Below are 19658 nucleotides of genomic sequence, written 5' to 3'. Positions count from 1 at the left end.
TAACTTAAACCAGATCATTGTTTTATATGAGAATATGTATACAAAAAGTATTTTGAGTTTTATGTGCCGTAATTGGTCACATTTGTTACTGTTCTAAAATATATTTTGGGAAATTGTTGTGTTTTTTAAAGAATTATTTGGGAAAGAAAAGGCATCAAATGCAATTTCTTCCAACTACTGTACTGTGAGTGGTGATCAGCAGACAGAGAGGACAGAAAATATGGGTTGTTTTATTATCATTGAACTGAAAGTGTGTTTTCTCATTGGGTGGTCACAAGCTAACTGAGGTCACAGTCATGTGAGTGTGACTGTGGGGGTCAGCTTTATGGTGAAGCAGATAATTTTTTCTTCCCCATCAGCCCCTATTGATGGTCATGATCTTTCACTTAACTTGTTTCTGTACCGTGGTTTTCAGCTCTCTCTTCAAACTAAGCCTATCCCTTCGGAGGATCAGTGGAACACTGCTGACTTGACAAAGACAATACTTACTCTCTGGAACCAGTTTCTCAACATGACAACAGCCAAAAGGTTAAAATATGTTTTTTTGTACATTTAAGAAACCATGTCCATTCACACAGTAGTACTACATGGCAAGTCACTCAATGAAAGTGTTCTTTTCTGGTCCCCTGAGTTGGTTGGCATATTGGCATTGAGCTGAGCAAGCATGCAACGTTGTGACCGAATAAAACTGCCACCCAAGACTTGACGTCTAGCACCTTTCTAAAAAAAGAGCCTTCTCCGTAGCTGCAGGGCACTGTGTGCCAGTGTGGGCCGGGGTGTGGGCAGCGTAGTAAATGCCTCTTCATGGCATTGTGCTTTTTAAACACATCCGATGATAGTCTGAACCATGTTCAGTTAAACATTTATTTTTCCACGACCTGATTTTTTAAAGAGGTGTTTTTGGAATAATTTGTGATGTATTTCTGGGGGGGGTTTGGGGGGTTTTCCTCACTGTCACTGGATATGTACTATACTGTACCGTTCACATTTTGTTTAATGAAACACCCTTTAATGAGGTGAGGTTCAGTTTGAAGACAGTGTATGTATATGTGCTGGGTTTTGGATGTAGTACTGGGTTGAATTTCTTCCACCATGGACATTTTTTGGTCATTTTGGAATTTGGATCTTAATTGGTTTTATGTCATTTGGTCTGACTGGTTGACTTACTATTCTATTTGACTGCTAACTGTTTGTTTATTTTTTACAGTCTGTATCCAGGGCCTACAATTCAAGTAAAAAATATATAGATATTAATGTGTCAAACTTCTCCCATGTCAAGTATAATTTATTTTCATATTCATCACTGCTGTGCTTTAAATCCAACAATTTGTGCTACAATAAAACTGTTAAATATAATAAATGTCTTAAAAATAAGGTTGGGATGCAGTATTCTGTCAGGGACCAAAGCAATTGGCAAAATGATTGAGGGTTAGCGTATGTTTTTGTATTATAATGCTCCTTTCGTCACAGGTCAACATGGGTCATTTCAAGCTAAAATGGAATCTGGGAAATGGAGAACAAGAACTGTGACCTGATGTTGATGTTCTTGCTTCAGTGACTGTACTGTATGTGAATGGGAGGAAACACATGTTACAACAATGAGCTTTAGGTACTGGAACCCCAGAGCATGTGACTCTCTATGAAACTCTGGCCTGTAGCAGACTTACAGTTGAAGTCGGAAGTTTACAAACACTTAGGTTGGAGTCATTCAAACTTGTTTTTCAACGACTCCACCATTAATTTTTTTAACAAACTATAGTTTTGGCAAGTCGGTTAGGACATCTACTTTGTGCATGACACAAGTAATTTTTCCAACAATTGTTTACAGACAGATTATTTCACTGTATCACAATTCCAGTGGGTCAGAAGTTTACATACACTAAGTTGACTGTGCCTTTAAACAGCTTGGAAAATTCCAGAAAATGATTTTTTTTAGAAGCTTCTGATAGGCTAATTGACATCAATTGAGTCAATTGGAGGTGTACCTGTGGATGTATTTCAAGGCCTACCTTCAAACTCAGTGCTTCTTTGCTTGACATCATGGGAATATCAAAAGAAATCAGCCAAGACCTCAGAAAAATAATTGTAGACCTCCACAAGTCTGGTTCATCCTTGGGAGCAATTTCCAAACGCCTGAAGGTACCACGTTCATCTGTACAAACAATAGTACGCAAGTATAAACACCATGGGACCACGCAGCCGTCATACCGCTCTGGAAGGAGACGCGTTCTGTCTCCTAGAAATGAACGTACTTTGGTGCGAAAAGTGCAAATCAATCCCAGAACAACAGCAAAGGACCTTGTGAAGATGCTGGAGGAAACGGGTACAAAAGTATCTATATCCACAGTAAAACGAGTCCTATATCAACATAACCTGAAAGGCCGCCCAGCAAGGAAGAAGCCACTGCTCCAAAACCGCCATAAAGCCAGACTACGGTTTGCAACTGCACGTGAAGCACGGGGGTGGTAGCATCATGCTGTGGGGGTGCTTTGCTGCAGGAGGGACTGGTGCACTTCACAAAATAGATTGCATCATGAGGAAGGAAGATTATTTGGATATATTAACATCACAAGACATCAGTCAGGAAGTTAAAGCTTGGTCGCAAATGGGTCTTCCAAATGGACAATGACCCCAAGCATACTTCCAAAGTTGTGGCAAAATGGCTTAAGGACAACAAAGTCAACGTATTGGAGTGGCCATCACAAAGCCCTGACCTCAATCCTATAGAAAATGTGTGGGCAGAACTGAAAAAGCGTGTGCGAGCAAGGAGGCCTACAAACCTGACTCAGTTACACCAGCTCTGTCAGGAGTAATGGGCCAAAATTCACCCAACTTATTGTGGGAAGCTTGTGGAAGGCTACCCAAAACGTTTGACCCAAGTTAAACAATTTAAAGGCAATACTACCAAATACTAATTGAGTATATGTAAACCTCTGACCCACTGGGAATGTGATGAAAGAAATAAAAGCTGAAATAAATCATTCTCTCTACTATTATTCTGACATTTCACATTCTTAAAATAAAGTGGTGATCCTAACTGACCTAAGACATGAAATGTTTACTAGGATTAAATGTCAGGAATTGTGAAAAACTGAGTTTAAATGTATTTGGCTAAGGTGTATGTAAATTTTCGACTTCAACTGTACATGCCGATTCAGGGAACAGTGGCCAAATGTGATACAGCGCCTTCGGAAAGTATTCAGACCTCTTGATATTTTCCACATTTTGTTAGGTTACAGCCTTATTCTAAAATTGATTCAATTGTTTTTTTCCCTCATCAATCTACACACAATACCCCATAATGACAAAGCAAAAACTGTTTTTTAGAACGGTTTGCTCATTTATAAAAAAATATATATATATAAAAAGGATGACATTTACATACGTTTTCAGACCCTTTACTCAGTACTTTGTTGAAGCACCTTTGGCAGCGATTACAGCCTCAAGTCTTCTTGGGTATGACGCTACAAGCTTGGCACACCTGTATTTGGGGAGTTTCTCCCATTCTTCTCTGCAGATCCTCTCAAGCTCTGTCAGGTTGGATGGGGAGCGTTGCTGCACAGCTATTTTCAGGTCTCTCCAGAGATGTTCGATCGGGTTCAAGTCTGGGCTCTGGCTGGGCCACTCAAGGACATTCAGAGATTTGTCCCGAATCCACTCCTGCATTATCTTGGCTGTGTACTTAGGGTCATTGTCCTGTTGGAAGATCAACCTTCGCCCCAGTCTGAGGTCCTGAGCAGGTTTTCATCAAGGATCTCTCTGTACTTTGCCCCATTCATCTTTCCCTCAATCCTGACTAGTCTCCCAGTCCCTGCCGCTGAAAAACATCCCCACAGCATCATGCTGCCACCCCCATGCTTCACCGTAGGGATGGTGCCAGGTTTCCTCCAGACGTGACGCTTGGCATTCAGGCCAAAGAGTTCAATTATGGTTTCATCAGACCAGAGAATCTTGTTTCTCATGGTCTGAGAGTCTTTAGGTGCCTTTTGGCAAACTCCAAGCAGGCTGATTAATAATAGAGCAATAAAGCCCTACTCAAGCTTTCAGATGGTGACAATGTGTCTTCTTTTTTGGGATGGGATGGGTGTGCTGCCAAAATGGTGCTCAGGTTCATTTAGATAGGATGTTGATGAGGCAATGTGTATCATGTGATAATGATATTTCAATGCTCTGGGGCATGTCAGACAAAGTGTATTGTAGCCTACAGTGAATGGGAAAATAATAGTAATTAACTAATTCATTTAAATAACACTTAAGAAGCTTGTCATGTCAACGTCATTGTTTTGATAATAATGGTAGACTTTACTCTACCTTTAAATGTCAAATCGAATAGGCCTACCTCAAATATTTTTTCTTTCTTCAAATATACTATTTTTTCCCCCCATAAACATTGTCATACTGAAAAGAATGTCTGAAGATGATGCGTACATAAATCAACTCTGAAATTTAAAATCAAACAGATGTTACATTTACTGTGGTGATAAAGTTGAATGAATAACCTATAATGTGTCGTCATCTTTCTACAACACTATATGAAAGGTAATACTCTGGAAAGGTTACTACATTACATTTTATTTAATTGTTTTAATGTTTTTAACTAATGATGAATGGGTTCAAAGTTGTAACTCAAGATGATAAAGGTTAGCAAAGTACATTATTGTACATACTGTACGTTGGTTGACATTTAAGGATAAAACAATTGACATTTACAATTTAATAACTGGTTATTTCCTTCAGGAGAAACAACACCAGTTGTAAATTCAAGGAGGTGGCAGACTGATCATTCCTTACATAACCTTGATTTAGAAAAACAACGGTTTTATGGTTATTTTCTTTTTCCCATTCTTACATGTCTGGAAGGTGATGAATCTGGAATGTTCAAAATAAACAGTTCCTCATATCACTCCATCCATATAATATTGGACTGCTGCTTCCCTCCCATTCGGTTTTACCTCATTTAACCTGGGGATGAACACCTTGACTGACTGGAAGTAAGAAATATACATGGAATCTTTATTGTTAACCAAAATAAATAAATGGTAAACGCTTCAATGGATGATAAAATGACACAAAGGTATAGGTCAGAAGGGACAGATAAAACGCTGTTGCCAAATTCTGGAGGAATTAAACCACTGGTTCAACATCAGCTGACCCATGACTGACTAGAGCACAGCTAACTCACCAAAGTTAAATATGAAGCCAAAATGAAATGATGGAAATGAAATCAGACATAAGGCTGTTTTGTTAAAAAATTAAACTATTTAAATTCTTCAACTGATGGCAAACAAAAAAGGTACGTTATTTAAAGCTTTACATACAAGCTTGCCAGCAACATCAAAAAGCTACAAATTGCTATTTTTCTCTCTCAATAAAAGCAAGATATCAACAAATTTCTCTATCCATTCTCTTTTTTTTATCCATTCTTACATCAGACATGCAAGCATTAAATTATCCTTTGCTCATGGAGAAGTTCGTTTTGACAGTTTGTTGCTTGCCATTCCAGATTAGGCGATTCCAGACGTGGTTGGGCAGAACTCTAAGCATGGAGCAGTTTGATTGGCCAACCGCTAGTGGGCAGAGCTTTGGCAAGGCATAGTTGGCGGGACATTGGATCCACACAACTGGCCTTTTTGAAGGTAGGGATTTGGGGGAATGAGACGGGAACGGGCAGGTTCGGCTGTACACAAAAGTGAGCCGTTGTCGTGGCAATGCAAGGGTGGGAGGGCGAGGTCTCTCACATGGACTCGAACTCGTCGATGCGCTGCTTGGTGTTGCCCTGGCGGATCTGACGCAGGGTCTTGTACTTGTCCCTCCCAGCCTTCACGTTCTCCGCATGAAGCATGTCATTCTGGGTCTTCTTGGTGTCGTCCCTCGCCTGGGCCAACTCTGAACTCAGAGCCTGACAGAGGGAGAGGGGAAGAGAGAGGACACTTAATTTTGATAGTTGCAGACAGATTGTGTATAGTTCAACAAATTATCAGCAAACTGTTGATCCACTAACCCAAACAATAGTCCTAGGCCTAACCATAACCCTAACATTTTTTTGCAGTTGATATCTTGTTGATAGTTTGAGCCTCTAGGGCAGGGGTGTCAAACTCATTTTAGCTCAGGGGCCACATGGAGGAAAATCTATTCCCAAGTGGGCCGGACCGGAAAAATCATGGTATATATAACTTAAAAACAACAACTTCAGATTGTTTTCTTTGTTTTAATACGATCAACATACAACATAAAGCTGGAGCCTGAGGACAGTGTGTCCAAAATAGTACAAGCACAACATCACTATTAATCATAAAACACGTCAAGTTTATTTGAAAATTCTAAAGAAAAAGAACACACAAACACACAATGCCTCAGTGATTAACAGAACTGTTTCACAGATCACAGAACTATATCAGGGTGTCATTTCTCAGGCAGAAATGTAGATAAAAATAATGAAATCCTGTTCCCCAAACAAGTGCAAGAACCACAGAGTCAAGAATAGGTTAAATATACAAATAAAATAAAATCAATTAAAAACAATAGCACATCAACATAAAAACATATAAATATAAATCTGAAAGCGTTGCTCAAACTCCCGTAACAGTCCAGTTATTTTATCTTTGAACCGCTTCATGTCTGCCACATGTTGGGTCGCGCACACATTTTTCAGACAGGGGAAGTGAGCTGCATCACCACCGGCAAGTTGCGTCTCCCACAATGACAGCTTCAACTTGAAAGAACGTATGCTGTCATAATACTGCGTGACAACTTTGTTGCGCCCTTGTAGCTGTTTGTTCAAGTTATTCAGGTGCTCTGTAACATCCACCATAAATGCAAGGTCCGGCATCCATTCTGCGGAATGAAATTCTAACACTGGTTTGCCCTTTTCTTCCATGAACTGTTCAATTTCTTCTCGTAAATCAAAGAAACGCCTCAGCACAGCACCTCGGCTTAACCATCTTACCTCAGTGTGGTATGGCAGGCCATAGATGTGGTCTTTCTCTCTGAGAAGGCTGTCAAACTGACGGTGATTCAGGCTTCTGGATCGGATGAAATTAACAGTTTGGATGACCACCTTCATGACGTTATCCATCTTTAATGACTTGCAACACAAAGCCTCCTGGTGCAAAATACAGTGAAAAGTAAAAAAATCACGTCCTCCATTTGCAGATTGCACTTTCTCTCTGAACTTTGTCACAACGCCTGCTTTTTTCCCGATCATTGAGGGCGCACCATCTGTAGCCAGGCTGACAGCGCGGGACCAGTCCACTCCGACCCTGTCCAGCGCGCCGACGAGTGCGGTAAAAATATCAGCTGCTGTCGTTGTATCTGTCATCGGCACCAACTCCACGAACTCCTCGGTGACGGTCAATGTCATCAACTCCGCGGATGAAAAAATGGCCAGTTGTGCAACATCTGTAATGTCCGTGCTTTCATCAATTGCAACCGAAAACGCAATAAATGACTTTACTTTTTGCTTCAACTGGCTGTCCAAATCCACTGAAAGATCGGAAATCCTGTCTGCAACTGTGTTTCTTGTCAGGCTGATATTTGCAAAAGCCTGCCGCTTTTCAGGGCACACAATCTCCGCTGCCTTCATCATGCATGTTTTTACAAATTCACCCTCACTAAATGGTTTTGAAGCCACTGCGATTTCATTAGCAATGAGGTAGCTAGCTTTCACTGCAGCGTCACTGATGTCTCGGCTGTGAGTAAACACAGACTGCTGTTTCTTCAGACCCGCCAACAGTTCATTCACCTTCTCTCATCTCCGCTGTCCTTGAAAGTTGTCATATTTGTCGGCATGAAGACTCACATAGTGGCGACGAAGGTTATATTCTTTCAGCACTGCAACATGCTCTGAACACACCAAACATACAGCTTTCCCATTCAATTCCGTGATTAAATAGGATGACCATTTTTCTTGGAACACTCTGCGTCCACTTTTCTCTTTTTTGACAGAGACATATTGGGGCAATGAGGGTGCCAAAGCACATAATGTTAAAAGTAGAAGCCGTAATAAATATCGCGGGAAAAACAAAGTAGCTCATTGGCTGCACGTGCTTGACCTACTTGCTCTGCCCCGGTATAAACAGTTTGCTTGCTTAACACAATTGCTATTGCGCCATCCAGTGGACGCAATTGGAACAGCAGTTTATTTTATTAAAAAATTGCAGCGCATTTTTATACTTTAAAAAAAAAAAAAAAAAAAAGATTTTATTTTTTATTTTTTTCCAAAATCATCTCGCGGGCCGGATTAAACCCGTTTGCGGGCCTGATCCGGCCCGCGGGCCGTACGTTTGACACCCCTGCTCTAGGGGTCTATCCACCCTAATGGCGTCTCAGGCTCTGCACACTCCTGGATTGCATTTTACCTGGCAGGTCACTCCTACCAGGCGGCGTGGAGAGGATCTGTGTCTGCACCACGTGCTCTCACTTTATTTTTTATTTTATTTCACCTTTATTTAACCAGGTAAGCCAGTTGAGAACAAGTTCTCATTTACAACTGCGACCTGGCCAAGATAAAGCAAAGTAGTGCAATAAAAACAACAGAGTTACATATGGGGTAAAAAAAACATAAAGTCAGAAAATACAACAGAAAATATATATACAGTGTGTGCAAATGTAGCAAGTTATGGAGGTAAGGCAATAAATAGGCTATAGTGCAGAATAATTACAATAGTATTAACACTGGAATGCTAGATGTGCAAGAGATTATGTGCAAATAGAGATACTGGGGTGCAAAAGAGCAAAATAAATAATATAGGGATGAGGTAGTTGGGTGGGCTAATTTCGGATGGGCTGTGTACAGGTGCAGTGATCGGTAAGGTGCTCTGACAACTGATGCTTAAAGTTATTAAGGGAGATAAGAGTCTCCAGCTTCAGAGATTTTTGCAATTCGTTCCAGTCATTGGCAGCAGAGAACTGGAAGGAATGGCGGCCAAAGGAGGTGTTGGCTTTGGGAATGACCAGTGAGATATACCTGCTGGAGCGTAGACTACGGGTGGGTGCTGCTATGGTGACCAATGAGCTAAGATAAGGCGGGGATTTGCCTAGCAGTGATTTATAGATGGCCTGGAGCCAGTGGGTTTGACGACGAACATGTAGTGAGGACCAGCCAACAAGAGCGTACAGGTCACAGTGGTGGGTAGTGTATGGGGCTTTGGAGACAAAACGGATGGCACTGTGATAGACTACATCCAATTTGCTGAGTAGAGTGTTGGAGGCTATTTTGTAAATTACATCGCCGAAGTCAAGGATCGGTAGGATAGTCAGTTTTACGAGGGCATGTTTGGCAGCATGAGTGAAGGAGGCTTTATTGCGAAATAGGAAGCCGATTCTAGATTTAACTTTGGATTGGAGATTCTTTATGTGAGTCTGGAAGTTGAGTTTACAGTCTAACCAGACACCTAGGTATTTGTAGTTGTCCACATACTCTAGGTCAGACCCGTCGAGAGTGGTGATTCTAGTCGGGTGGGCGGGTGCCAGCAGCGTTCGATTGAAAAGCATGCATTTAGTTTTACTAGTGTTTAAGAGCAGTTGGAGGCTACTGAAGGATTGTTGTATGGCATTGAAGCTCGTTTGGAGGTTTGTTAACACAGTGTCCAATGAAGGGCCAGATGTATACAAAATGGTGTCGTCTGCGTAGAGGTGGATCAGAGAGTCACCAGCAGCAAGAGCGACATCATTGATATACACGGAGAAAAGTGTCGGCCCAAGAATTGAACCCTGTGGCACCCCCATAGAGACTGCCATAGGTCCAGACAACAGGCCCTCCGATTTGACACACTGAACTCTATCTGAGAAGTAGTTGGTGAACCAGGCGAGGCAGTCATTTGAGAAACCAAGGCTATTTAGTCTGCCAATAAGAATGCGGTGGTTGACAGAGTCGAAAGCCTTGGCCAGGTCGATGAAGACAGCTGCACAGTACTGTCTATTATCAATCGCGGTTATAATATCGTTTAGGACCTTGAGCGTGGCTGAAGTGCACCCGTGACCAGCTCGGAAACCGGATTGCATAGCGGAGAAGGTACGGTGGTATTCGAAATGGTCGATGATCTGTTTGTTAACTTGGCTTTCGAATACTTTCGAAAGGCAGGGCAGGATGGATATAGGTCTGTAGCAGTTTGGACACACTACTGGTGTCTCTAGGCCCTCTCCTCTTTTCTCTTTACACCAAGTCTCTCGGCTCCGTCATATCCTCACATGCTCTCTCCTATAATTGCTATGCGGATAACACTCAACTACTTTCTGCTTCCCCCCTTCTGACACCCAGGTGGCAACACGGACCTCTGCATGCCTGGTAGACATCTCAGCTTGGATGTCGGCCCACCACCTCAAGCTCAACAAAACAGAGCTGCTCTTCCTCCCGGGAAAGGCCTGCCCGCTCCAAGACCTCTCCATCACGGTTGACAATTCCACAGTGTCCCCCTCCCAGAGTGCAAAGAACCTTGGCGTGACCCTGGAAAACACCCTGTCGTTCTCTGCAAACATCAAAGCAGTGACTCGCTTCTGCAGGTTCATACTCTTCAACATCCATAGAGTACAACCTTTCTTCACATAGGAAGCAGCGCAAGTCCTAATTCAGGCACTTGTCATCTCCCATCTAGACTACTGAAACTCTCTGTTGACTGGGCTCCCCGCTTGTGCCATCAAAGCCCTGCAACTTATCCAGAATGCCGCAGCCCACCTGGTGTTCAACCTTCCTAAGTTCTCCCATGTCACCCCGCTCCTTCGCACAATCCACTGGCTTCCAGTCGAAGCTCGCATCATCTTCAAGACCCTGGTGCTTGCTTACGGAGCAGCAAGGGGAACTGCACCTCCCTACCTTCAGGCTATGCTCAAAACCCTACACCCAAACCCGAGCACTCCATTCCGCCACCTCTGGTCTCTTGGCCCTCCGAGCCCTACGGGAGGGCAGCTCCCGCTCAGCCCAGTCCAAGCTCTTCTCTGTCCTGGCTCCCCGATGGTGGAACAAGCTTTCCCCTAAAGTCAGGACAGCGGAGCCCCTGCCCATCTTTAGAAAACATCTGAAACCCTACCTCTTTGAAGAGTATCTTAAATAACTCTCACGGCGCCCCTGACACCCCCCACATAAAAAAATAAAAACTTGCACTGACTTTGCTAATAAATACTTTGAGGAAAAATGTACACGATACGATTGTAATAAATAATAATAAAGGCCATTTAGCAGACGCTTTTATAAAAATAAAAAATAAATTACGTATGGGTGGTCCCGGGAATCAAACCAACTATCCTGGCTTTGCAAGAGCCATGCTCTACCAACTGAACTACAGATGACCATTGTAATGTGTTGTTGTCTCACCTAGCCATCTTATGATGAATGCACTAATTGTAAGTCGCTCTGGAGAGAGCGTCTGCTAAATGATTAAAATGTAAAATGTAAGTAAGGCCACGTCTTCCTTAGCCTACCTGCAGCTGTTCCTTGACGCGTTCGTTCTTCTGGGCCTCTGTGACACGTTCCTCCTCTCTGCGGTGGCTGGTGACCCCATCACTGTGCAGCTCGGTGCTGCCCTCAGCATTTGTCTCATCCTGCTCATCCTGCTCTGGCGCCGGGGGTGATGACATCACAGACTTCAGCTCCTCTTTAGTCTTCTCCAGGTCCTCCTGGGCTGAGATGGCCTAGTGGGGAGGGGGGAGGTTAATGTATATACACAAAGACAGGGACATCTGTATTTAAAGGTAATGCAAGTGTAGGGCCTGAGCAGGCCAGAGACTTGTAAAAAGCAATAAAAACACACGTACTAAAGTAGCGGGTTAACATGCAAATAAAGGACAGACACACACATTTTACATTTTAGTCATTTAGCAGACGCTCTTATCCAGAGCGACTTACAGTTAGTGAGTGCATACATTTTCATACCTTTGTCATACTGGCCCCCCGTGGGGATCGAACCCACAACCCTGGCGTTGCAAACGCCATGCTCTAGCAACTGAGCTACACACAATTTTAAAAATCCTCGCTCACACACAATTTCAACCTCAGCTCCCACACATACACAAAACTTTCAGCAGTTATTTTAGGAAAGCTGTTATATGATTTGGTTTGAGGGCACACACCCCCACACATTTAGACACAGACACTATTGTAATAATGCATTAGTCCAGTAAGCCCAGGGGGCCGGGCAGGGGGCATGCAGGGGATCAGAGAGAGGTAGCGGAGGTAACCGTTACTTTGTGTTGCCATTCTGTCGCTTCATCTTCTTTTTTCCTCTTGGCCTCTTCAAGCAGAGCGATTTTGGCGGTGAATTCTCCTAGCTCAGCGGCCTGTGAGCGACAAGCACAAGGCACCCTGCTGTCAGACACACCAACACACTGACCATCAGACTGCAAGAGTTGAACATGGCCCACTCTCCTCCACATGAAGTTTAATGACCAACCAATATCAACATTTATTGACACATGGTTCTGTGGTGAGTGCTGTTAACATGTTATACCATCTATGAAATATTACCTGGAATACCAGAGAGAGTGGGAGGCTAGTGTGAAGATAGAATTCCCCCTGGGGCAAGCTGCCTGCACATTAACACCTCAATCACCTCAGGGCCTTCCAACACGGCATCAAAGCAAATTCATCAATGTTATTTCCCTACGCATGAAGAGATAGTTCACCCAAATTACATTTTGGTTTCCTTACCCCGTAAGCAGTCTATGGACAAGGTATGCCAGCAATTCATGTTTTGCTTTTGTTTACCTGGCCACTGTTTCAAATACTAACCTTTTAGCATTTGTAGCACAAATGAAATGCATGTCAATGGTATCTATTTTTTTTGGGGTCCAAATCATCTATAAGCAACTTCATTGAGTTATGCAATACATTTTTAGATATTTTAGGATGATTTGGACATGAAGTCTCTCTCTCTCTCTCTCTCGGAGCTGAAGCACAAAGTTGAGCTTAGGCATTTCAGGTTAAATGCCAAGATGAGGAATAACCAACCAAATCACCTGTGGAATGCTAGTAAAACCATCCATAAATCTAGTGTGACCAGTGGAGGTGTTTACAAAAAGTCAGTCTCACTTATTTACATACAACCGTATGTATTGACATGGTGATAATAGAGCAGGGACAGGGTTATTACAGTGATGATATGTTTAAGCAATAAGGCAGAGGGGGTGTGGTATATGGCCAATATACCACGGCTAAGGGCCGTTCTTACGCACGACACAACGCAGAGTTCCTGGATACAGCCCTTAGCCGTGGTATATTGGCCATATACCACAAACCCCTGAGGTGCCTTATTGCTATTATAAACTGGTTACCAACATAATTAGGGCAGTCAAAATAAATGTTTTGTCATACCCGTGGTATACGGTCTGATATAACACGGCTGTCACCCAGTTTATAATGTAGAATAGAGAATTTACAACTGTTTTAGTGTGAGAATTGCACAATCCAGAGGAGATTGTTGACTTAGAGAATTGCTGTATACCTGCCTACGGTAGGTATATTTACATGGTTTTAACTACAGTAAGACCTATACATCCTACCTTCCTTCCTTGACGTAATCAATGAATAGAAAGCAAAGTAAGGTGTCTTATCGTATCGCGTTCACTAATAATTTCATATAAGTTCTGTGATTTCTTCAAGGAAGGAAGGAAAGAAGGATGCACTGAAAGTATGTTAACGGGGCCCTGATCCAAAGCGGGGCACAGACTGGTGATGTGATGTGAAGTGTTACCAGTTGTTCCTGGTTCTTCATCTGGTCAGCAGCCTGTTTAACCAGCGCTGCCTTGGCCTCCTCTGCTGCCTGTCTCTCTCTCTCCAACCTCTCTGCCTCCTCCTTTGCTCTCTTCCTCTCCTGGTCCAACTCCAGGGCCCTGCGTGTCTGCTCTTCCAGCTCTGTATGAGCGCGCACAGACAGACACAGACAGACAGACAAAGATACACACACACACACACACAATTAGTGATGACAACAATTTATGACAAATATACTCCGATCTGAGCAAGAGTCGCACCCATCTTTCCTGACATACATTCACACATTAATCTCTATACAGTGGGGGGGAATATTATTTAGTCAGCCACCAATTGTGCAAGTTCTCCCACTTAAAAAGATGAGAGAGGCCTGTCATTTTCATCATAGGTACACGTCAACTATGACAGACAAATTGAGAGAGAAAAAAATCCAGAAAATCACATTGTAGGGTTTTTATGAATATATTTGCAAATTATGGTGGAAAATAAGTATTTGGTCACCTACAAACAAGCAAGATTTCTGGCTCTCACAGACCTGTAACTTCTTCTTTAAGAGGCTCCTCTGTCCTCCACTCGTTACCTGTATTAATGGCACCTGTTTGAATTTGTTATCAGTATAAAAGACACCTGTCCACAACCTCAAACAGTCACACTCCAAACTCCACTATGGCCAAGACCAAAGAGCTGTCAAAGGACACCAGAAACAAAATTGTAGACCTGCACCAGGCTGGGAAGACTGAATCTGCAATAGGTAAGCAGCTTGGTTTGAAGAAATCAACTGTGGGAGCAATTATTAGGAAATGGAAGACATACAAGACCACTGATAATCTCCCTCGATCTGGGGCTCCACGCAAGATCTCACCCCGTGGGGTCAAAATGATCACAAGAACGGTGAGCAAAAATCCCAGAACCACACGGGGGGACCTGCAGAGAGCTGGGACAAAAGTAACAAAGCCTACCATCAGTAACACACTACGCCGCCAGGGACTCAAATCCTGCAGTGCCAGACGTGTCCCCCTGCTTAAGCCAGTACATGTCCAGGCCCGTCTGAAGTTTGCTAGAGTGCATTTGGATGATCCAGAAGAGGATTGGGAGAATGTCATATGGTCAGATGAAACCAAAATAGAACTTTTTGGTAAAAACTCAACTCGTCGTGTTTGGAGGACAAAGAATGCTGAGTTGCATCCAAAGAACACCATACCTACTGTGAAGCATGGGGGTGGAAACATCATGCTTTGGGGCTGTTTTTCTGCAAAGGGACCAGGACGACTGATCCGTGTAAAGGAAAGAATGAATGGGGCCATGTATCGTGAGATTTTGAGTGAAAACCTCCTTCCATCAGCAAGGGCATTGAAGATGAAACGTGGCTGGGTCTTTCAGCATGACAATGATCCCAAACACACCGCCCGGGCAACAAAGGAGTGGCTTCGTAAGAAGCATTTCAAGGTCCTGGAGTGGCCTAGCCAGTCTCCAGATCTCAACCCCATAGAAAATCTTTGGAGGGAGTTGAAAGTCCGTGTTGCCCAGCGACAGCCCCAAAACATCACTGCTCTAGAGGAGATCTGCATGGAGGAATGGGCCAAAATACCAGCAACAGTGTGTGAAAACCTTGTGAAGACTTACAGAAAACGTTTGACCTGTGTCATTGCCAACAAAGGGTATATAACAAAGTATTGACAAACTTTTGTTATTGACCAAATACTTATTTTCCACCATAATTTGCAAATAAATTCATAACAAATCCTACAATGTGATTTTCTGGATTTTTTTTCTTCTAATTTTGTCTGTCATAGTTGACGTGTACCTATGATGAAAATTACAGGCCTCTCTCATCTTTTTAAGTGGGAGAACTTGCACAATTGGTGGCTGACTAAATACTTTTTTTCCCCACTGTATGTTATGAAACAAGAGGAGTACTCAAATAATCTCCCATGGAATGACAGTGTTTACCTGAGAAAGGCCTGACCTATATTATAAACACAGATTTCTAGAGGCACCATAATGTCAGCACTACAGCCTCAACGGCTCATAATTGTCCACGACTTCACTCAAATAGACCCAGGTATGTTATGCCCTGTCCTAACAGAAAAGCTGTGGTGCAACAAGTCAAGGGCCAACAACAGAGAGAATGAATGTGCTTGTCCCTGTTCCCATACCATGATATAACAGGTGGCAGTGTCATCCTATGCCCATCTCTAACTGATATCCCATTCCTCACTCCTCCTGATAAGAGGTTAGTATGCAAATTCCAATATTGCGCACTGTAGCTGTGAACTTGTTCTGTGGTAATTGAATGTCTGAACACCAGCTATGTACTACAGTGGGTGTTAAGGCGTCAGCATGCTTCAGTTCGGCTAGCGCCTCGGCTAGCCAAACCTAACAAGTGTGCTCGCATACTCCCTTAAAGACCTTCGCTTGAAAAAACAGAAATAAACGGCAATAGTACTGTTTGTCTATTTTGAGACGCCGTAGCCAGTATACACTTCCTCAAAATAGTCTGAATTAATCTAAAATAACTCAAGAAATCTGTCATTAATTTTGACGTTTTTACCTAGGAGATCTTAGTCGCGCAATTTTACATCCAACTAAGATGTTTGGTGCAGTATTTCTCGATGAAAAAATGTGCACGAAAACGAGTCGTCTCTCGTTGAATGACAACAAATACTTTATTGAAGAATCCCTACTGTTGACCAATCACTGACGAAGGGGTGTAGACTTCGGCTCCGAACTTCAGCTTGACTCTAGAAAAACATTTGTGGCGGAACAACCGAAAAAAACCTCATAGAAGTCCAAAACTAACAAAAATGTCACAAAATGTAATCATAATATATGCACGAACTCTTGCGAAATGTTTCGGCCGGGAAGCATGCGGACGCCTTTAGTGTTACTCCAGGGTGTTGCTTGCAAGGCTATGACATTTAAAAGTAAGTGAGAGAATGCAAATCAGTCTCCTTTTCATTTTTCCTCTGAAGTATCCTTAGTGCGCGCGTGTGTGTATATATAAACCTTTCTGGGCCTTTAGCGTCTGTCCCTCAATCTGTCTGAGTCTCTCGATCAGCTCGTCCTTCTCTTTCTCTATCTTCTCCCTCTCTTTCTCTGCGTGCTCTCGTTTTTTCTTCTCGTTTTCTAGCTGAGCTCTGTAAAACAAAAGAGGATGAACATGCCTGGGCTAAGGATTCATTAAACTAATTGTAGAATATACTGCTCATTTCATTCAATATCAAATTATATTTTCATGTATTTTCATGTATAAAATATGATCACAAAACAACATTCTGCAACTAAGATGCTTTACGAAAAGACAAGACACACAAAAATGCACATAAGAGCCATACAAACAGTGGTGGAAAAAGTACTCAATTGTCATACTTCAGTAAAAGTAAAAACGTAAAAGCTATACATCAAATATATTAAGAAAACCAGATGGCAGACAGGGGCACACTCCAACACTCAGACATTAATTACAAACGCAGTATACAGTATACATTTGTGTTTAGTGAGTCCGCCAGATCAGAGGCAGTAGGGATGACAACGCGTTATATTGATAGGTGTTTGAATTGGACCATAATTCTGTCCTGCCTGAGCATTCAGTACTTTTTGGTTTCAGGGAAAATGTATGGGAGTAGAAAGTACATATTTTATTTAGGAATGTAGTGCAGTAAAATATATATAGTAAAGTTAAGTATAAATAACCCAAAAAACAACATAAGTAGTAATTTAAAGTATTTTTAAGCACTTTACACCACTGCATACAGAGATATCCAGTCCATGGCTGTATCTCAATAGCCTCTTTGGACCATCCTGATCTCCAGAGAGCAGCTGTCAGGATGGTAGATCAGGCTTGTATCTCAATTTTATTTCTGTAATTCCCTGTATCCTCTCTTCTCCCCTCCTTTTGGGAATCAAGGAAATACAGAGATTTACCTTTTATGTGGCTCTAATGCAGACCAGACATATTTTAATACAATGCTGCCCCCTTCTGGACAGAATCACAACCACGTCTGCATGCGTTCCTCCAGTACTGTACCTCTCCATCTGTTTATGGTGTTTCTCCTCTCGGGCCTGGGCCTTCATCTGCTGCACCTCGATGGTGTCAGGCTTCCTCCTCCTCATGTACAGCTCGTGGTTCCCCATGCACAGCGCCAGGATACGCTTGTTGATCCGCAACCGTGGCGCGTAGAATACAAAGTCCTTCAGAGAGAGGAGGCGGGGAGAGAAGGGCAATGTGGAGAACAGGGGTGGCTAACTCTACTCCAATGTCATTATTATATTCTCATTGTTTATTGTACATTGTGTTGTATTATTTCCTCCCACCATCCCCTACCTTCCCGGTAGACTGATCCCCTACCTTCCTTGTAGACTGACTTACTGGGGCTTTCTTGTCGATGGGTTTGATGACAAACTTCTTGTCGTTGAAGGAGATGTTTCTGATCTCGCTCCAGGGGAAGCCAATCTTTGGTGTCAACCTGGGGAGGAGGGAAGGGAAAGCACAGACTATCACAACACTACACTAGTACAGTAATATGCAATGGGAAGGTAACTGTCTACCTACAATACATCAGCGTAGTACTAAATGAAACTAAAGGTACCATCCATGGCCAGCGGAGGGCAATAGTGTCATGGAATATATCTGACAAAGCCATGCTCAGGTAGCCACAAAAGCTATCTTACCTTCCACTCTAAAATAATTGATGAATAAATATATAAATAGTATAACTAAATAACTAAATAAATAAATATTCCACATTGTATAAGTCAGTGTTTCGTACTTGTCCTCGTGTTCGTAGATATTGAGTCCCAGTGCATCCACACCCAGCCACAACTCAGTTCCCTTCTTGTTCTTGATCTCAAAGTAGTTGACTCCATACATCTCCAGGTCCTGGGCTATCTTCAGATACTCCATCATTGAGTCCTCTCTGTGTACACAAACACAAATTGGAAAGTTATAACTTGTGTAGAGGAGAAAGTGTGATACAAACACTCTCATACAAAGCACACACAGACAGAGACCCTCATACATAGCCCTACCTGAGCATGCCTGTGTGTTCCTCGTGCCAGGTCTGTATTCTGTCCTCCCATTGCTCCTTAGTCAACTTGTGCTGCTCCAACACTCTGCAGGATACACACAGGGTTATTCAAACAGAGCCACAGTAGAGGCCTGGCATCAAAAGACAGCACAGATTTATAGTGGCGGAGAGTTGAGCCACTTTACTAAAGAACAGCTCATTTAAAAAAGCTCCCTCTGAGGGGGACAGCACACACTCCCTCTGAGGGGGACAGAGAGGGTTAGAGGGAGACCTAGAGGGTTAGAGGGGGACAGAGAGGGAACAGAGAGGGTTAGAAGGGGACAGAGAGGAAACAGAGGGGGACAAAGAGGGAACAGAGGGGGAACAGAGAGGGAACAGAGGGGGAACAGGGGGGGACAGAGAGGGAACAGGGGGGGACAGAGAAGGACAGAGAGGGAAAGAGGGGGACAGAGAGGGAACAGAAAGGGAACCGAGGGGGACAGAGAGGGAACAGAGGGTGACGGAGAGGGACAGAGAGGGACAGAGAGGGAACAGAGGGTGACGGAGAGGGACAGAGAGGGAACAGAGGGTGACGGAGAGGGACAGAGAGGGACAGAGAGGGAACAGAGGGTGACGGAGAGGGACAGAGAGGGAACAGAGGGTGACGGAGAGGGACAGAGAGGGACAGAGAGGGAACAGAGGGTGACGGAGAGGGACAGAGAGGGACAGAGAGGGAACAGAGGGTGACGGAGAGGGACAGAGAGGGACAGAGAGGGAACAGAGGGTGACGGAGAGGGACAGAGAGGGACAGAGAGGGAACAGAGGGTGACGGAGAGGGACAGAGAGGGACAGAGAGGGAACAGAGGGTGACGGAGAGGGACAGAGGGTGACGGAGAGGGACAGAGAGGGACAGAGAGGGACAGAGAGGGAACAGAGGGTGACAGAGAGGG

At 43.3% G+C, this 19658-nt stretch overlaps 1 protein-coding gene across 1 annotated transcript in view; it reads right to left on the bottom strand.

The window, feature by feature from the left end:
• Positions 1–4999: 4999 nt before the first annotated feature.
• LOC311129984 (radixin-like) overlaps positions 5000–19658 on the bottom strand; it is a 46835-nt gene continuing 32176 nt past the window's right edge. The window contains exons 5-13 of the mRNA XM_084162558.1: positions 18731–18814; positions 18472–18618; positions 18072–18168; positions 17730–17893; positions 16709–16839; positions 13683–13843; positions 12178–12270; positions 11416–11625; positions 5000–5899 (exon numbers count right to left, since the gene is read on the bottom strand). Coding sequence (XP_084018684.1) covers positions 5735–5899; positions 11416–11625; positions 12178–12270; positions 13683–13843; positions 16709–16839; positions 17730–17893; positions 18072–18168; positions 18472–18618; positions 18731–18814 — 1252 coding nt within the window. The 3' untranslated portion in view covers positions 5000–5734. The remainder of the gene's footprint in view (positions 5900–11415; positions 11626–12177; positions 12271–13682; positions 13844–16708; positions 16840–17729; positions 17894–18071; positions 18169–18471; positions 18619–18730; positions 18815–19658) is intronic.

Source organism: Coregonus lavaretus (genome assembly GCF_964263955.1).
Source record: "Coregonus lavaretus genome assembly, chromosome: 5".
Lineage (NCBI taxonomy): Eukaryota > Metazoa > Chordata > Actinopteri > Salmoniformes > Salmonidae > Coregonus > Coregonus lavaretus.
This window is presented reverse-complemented; position numbering and strand designations above follow the sequence as displayed.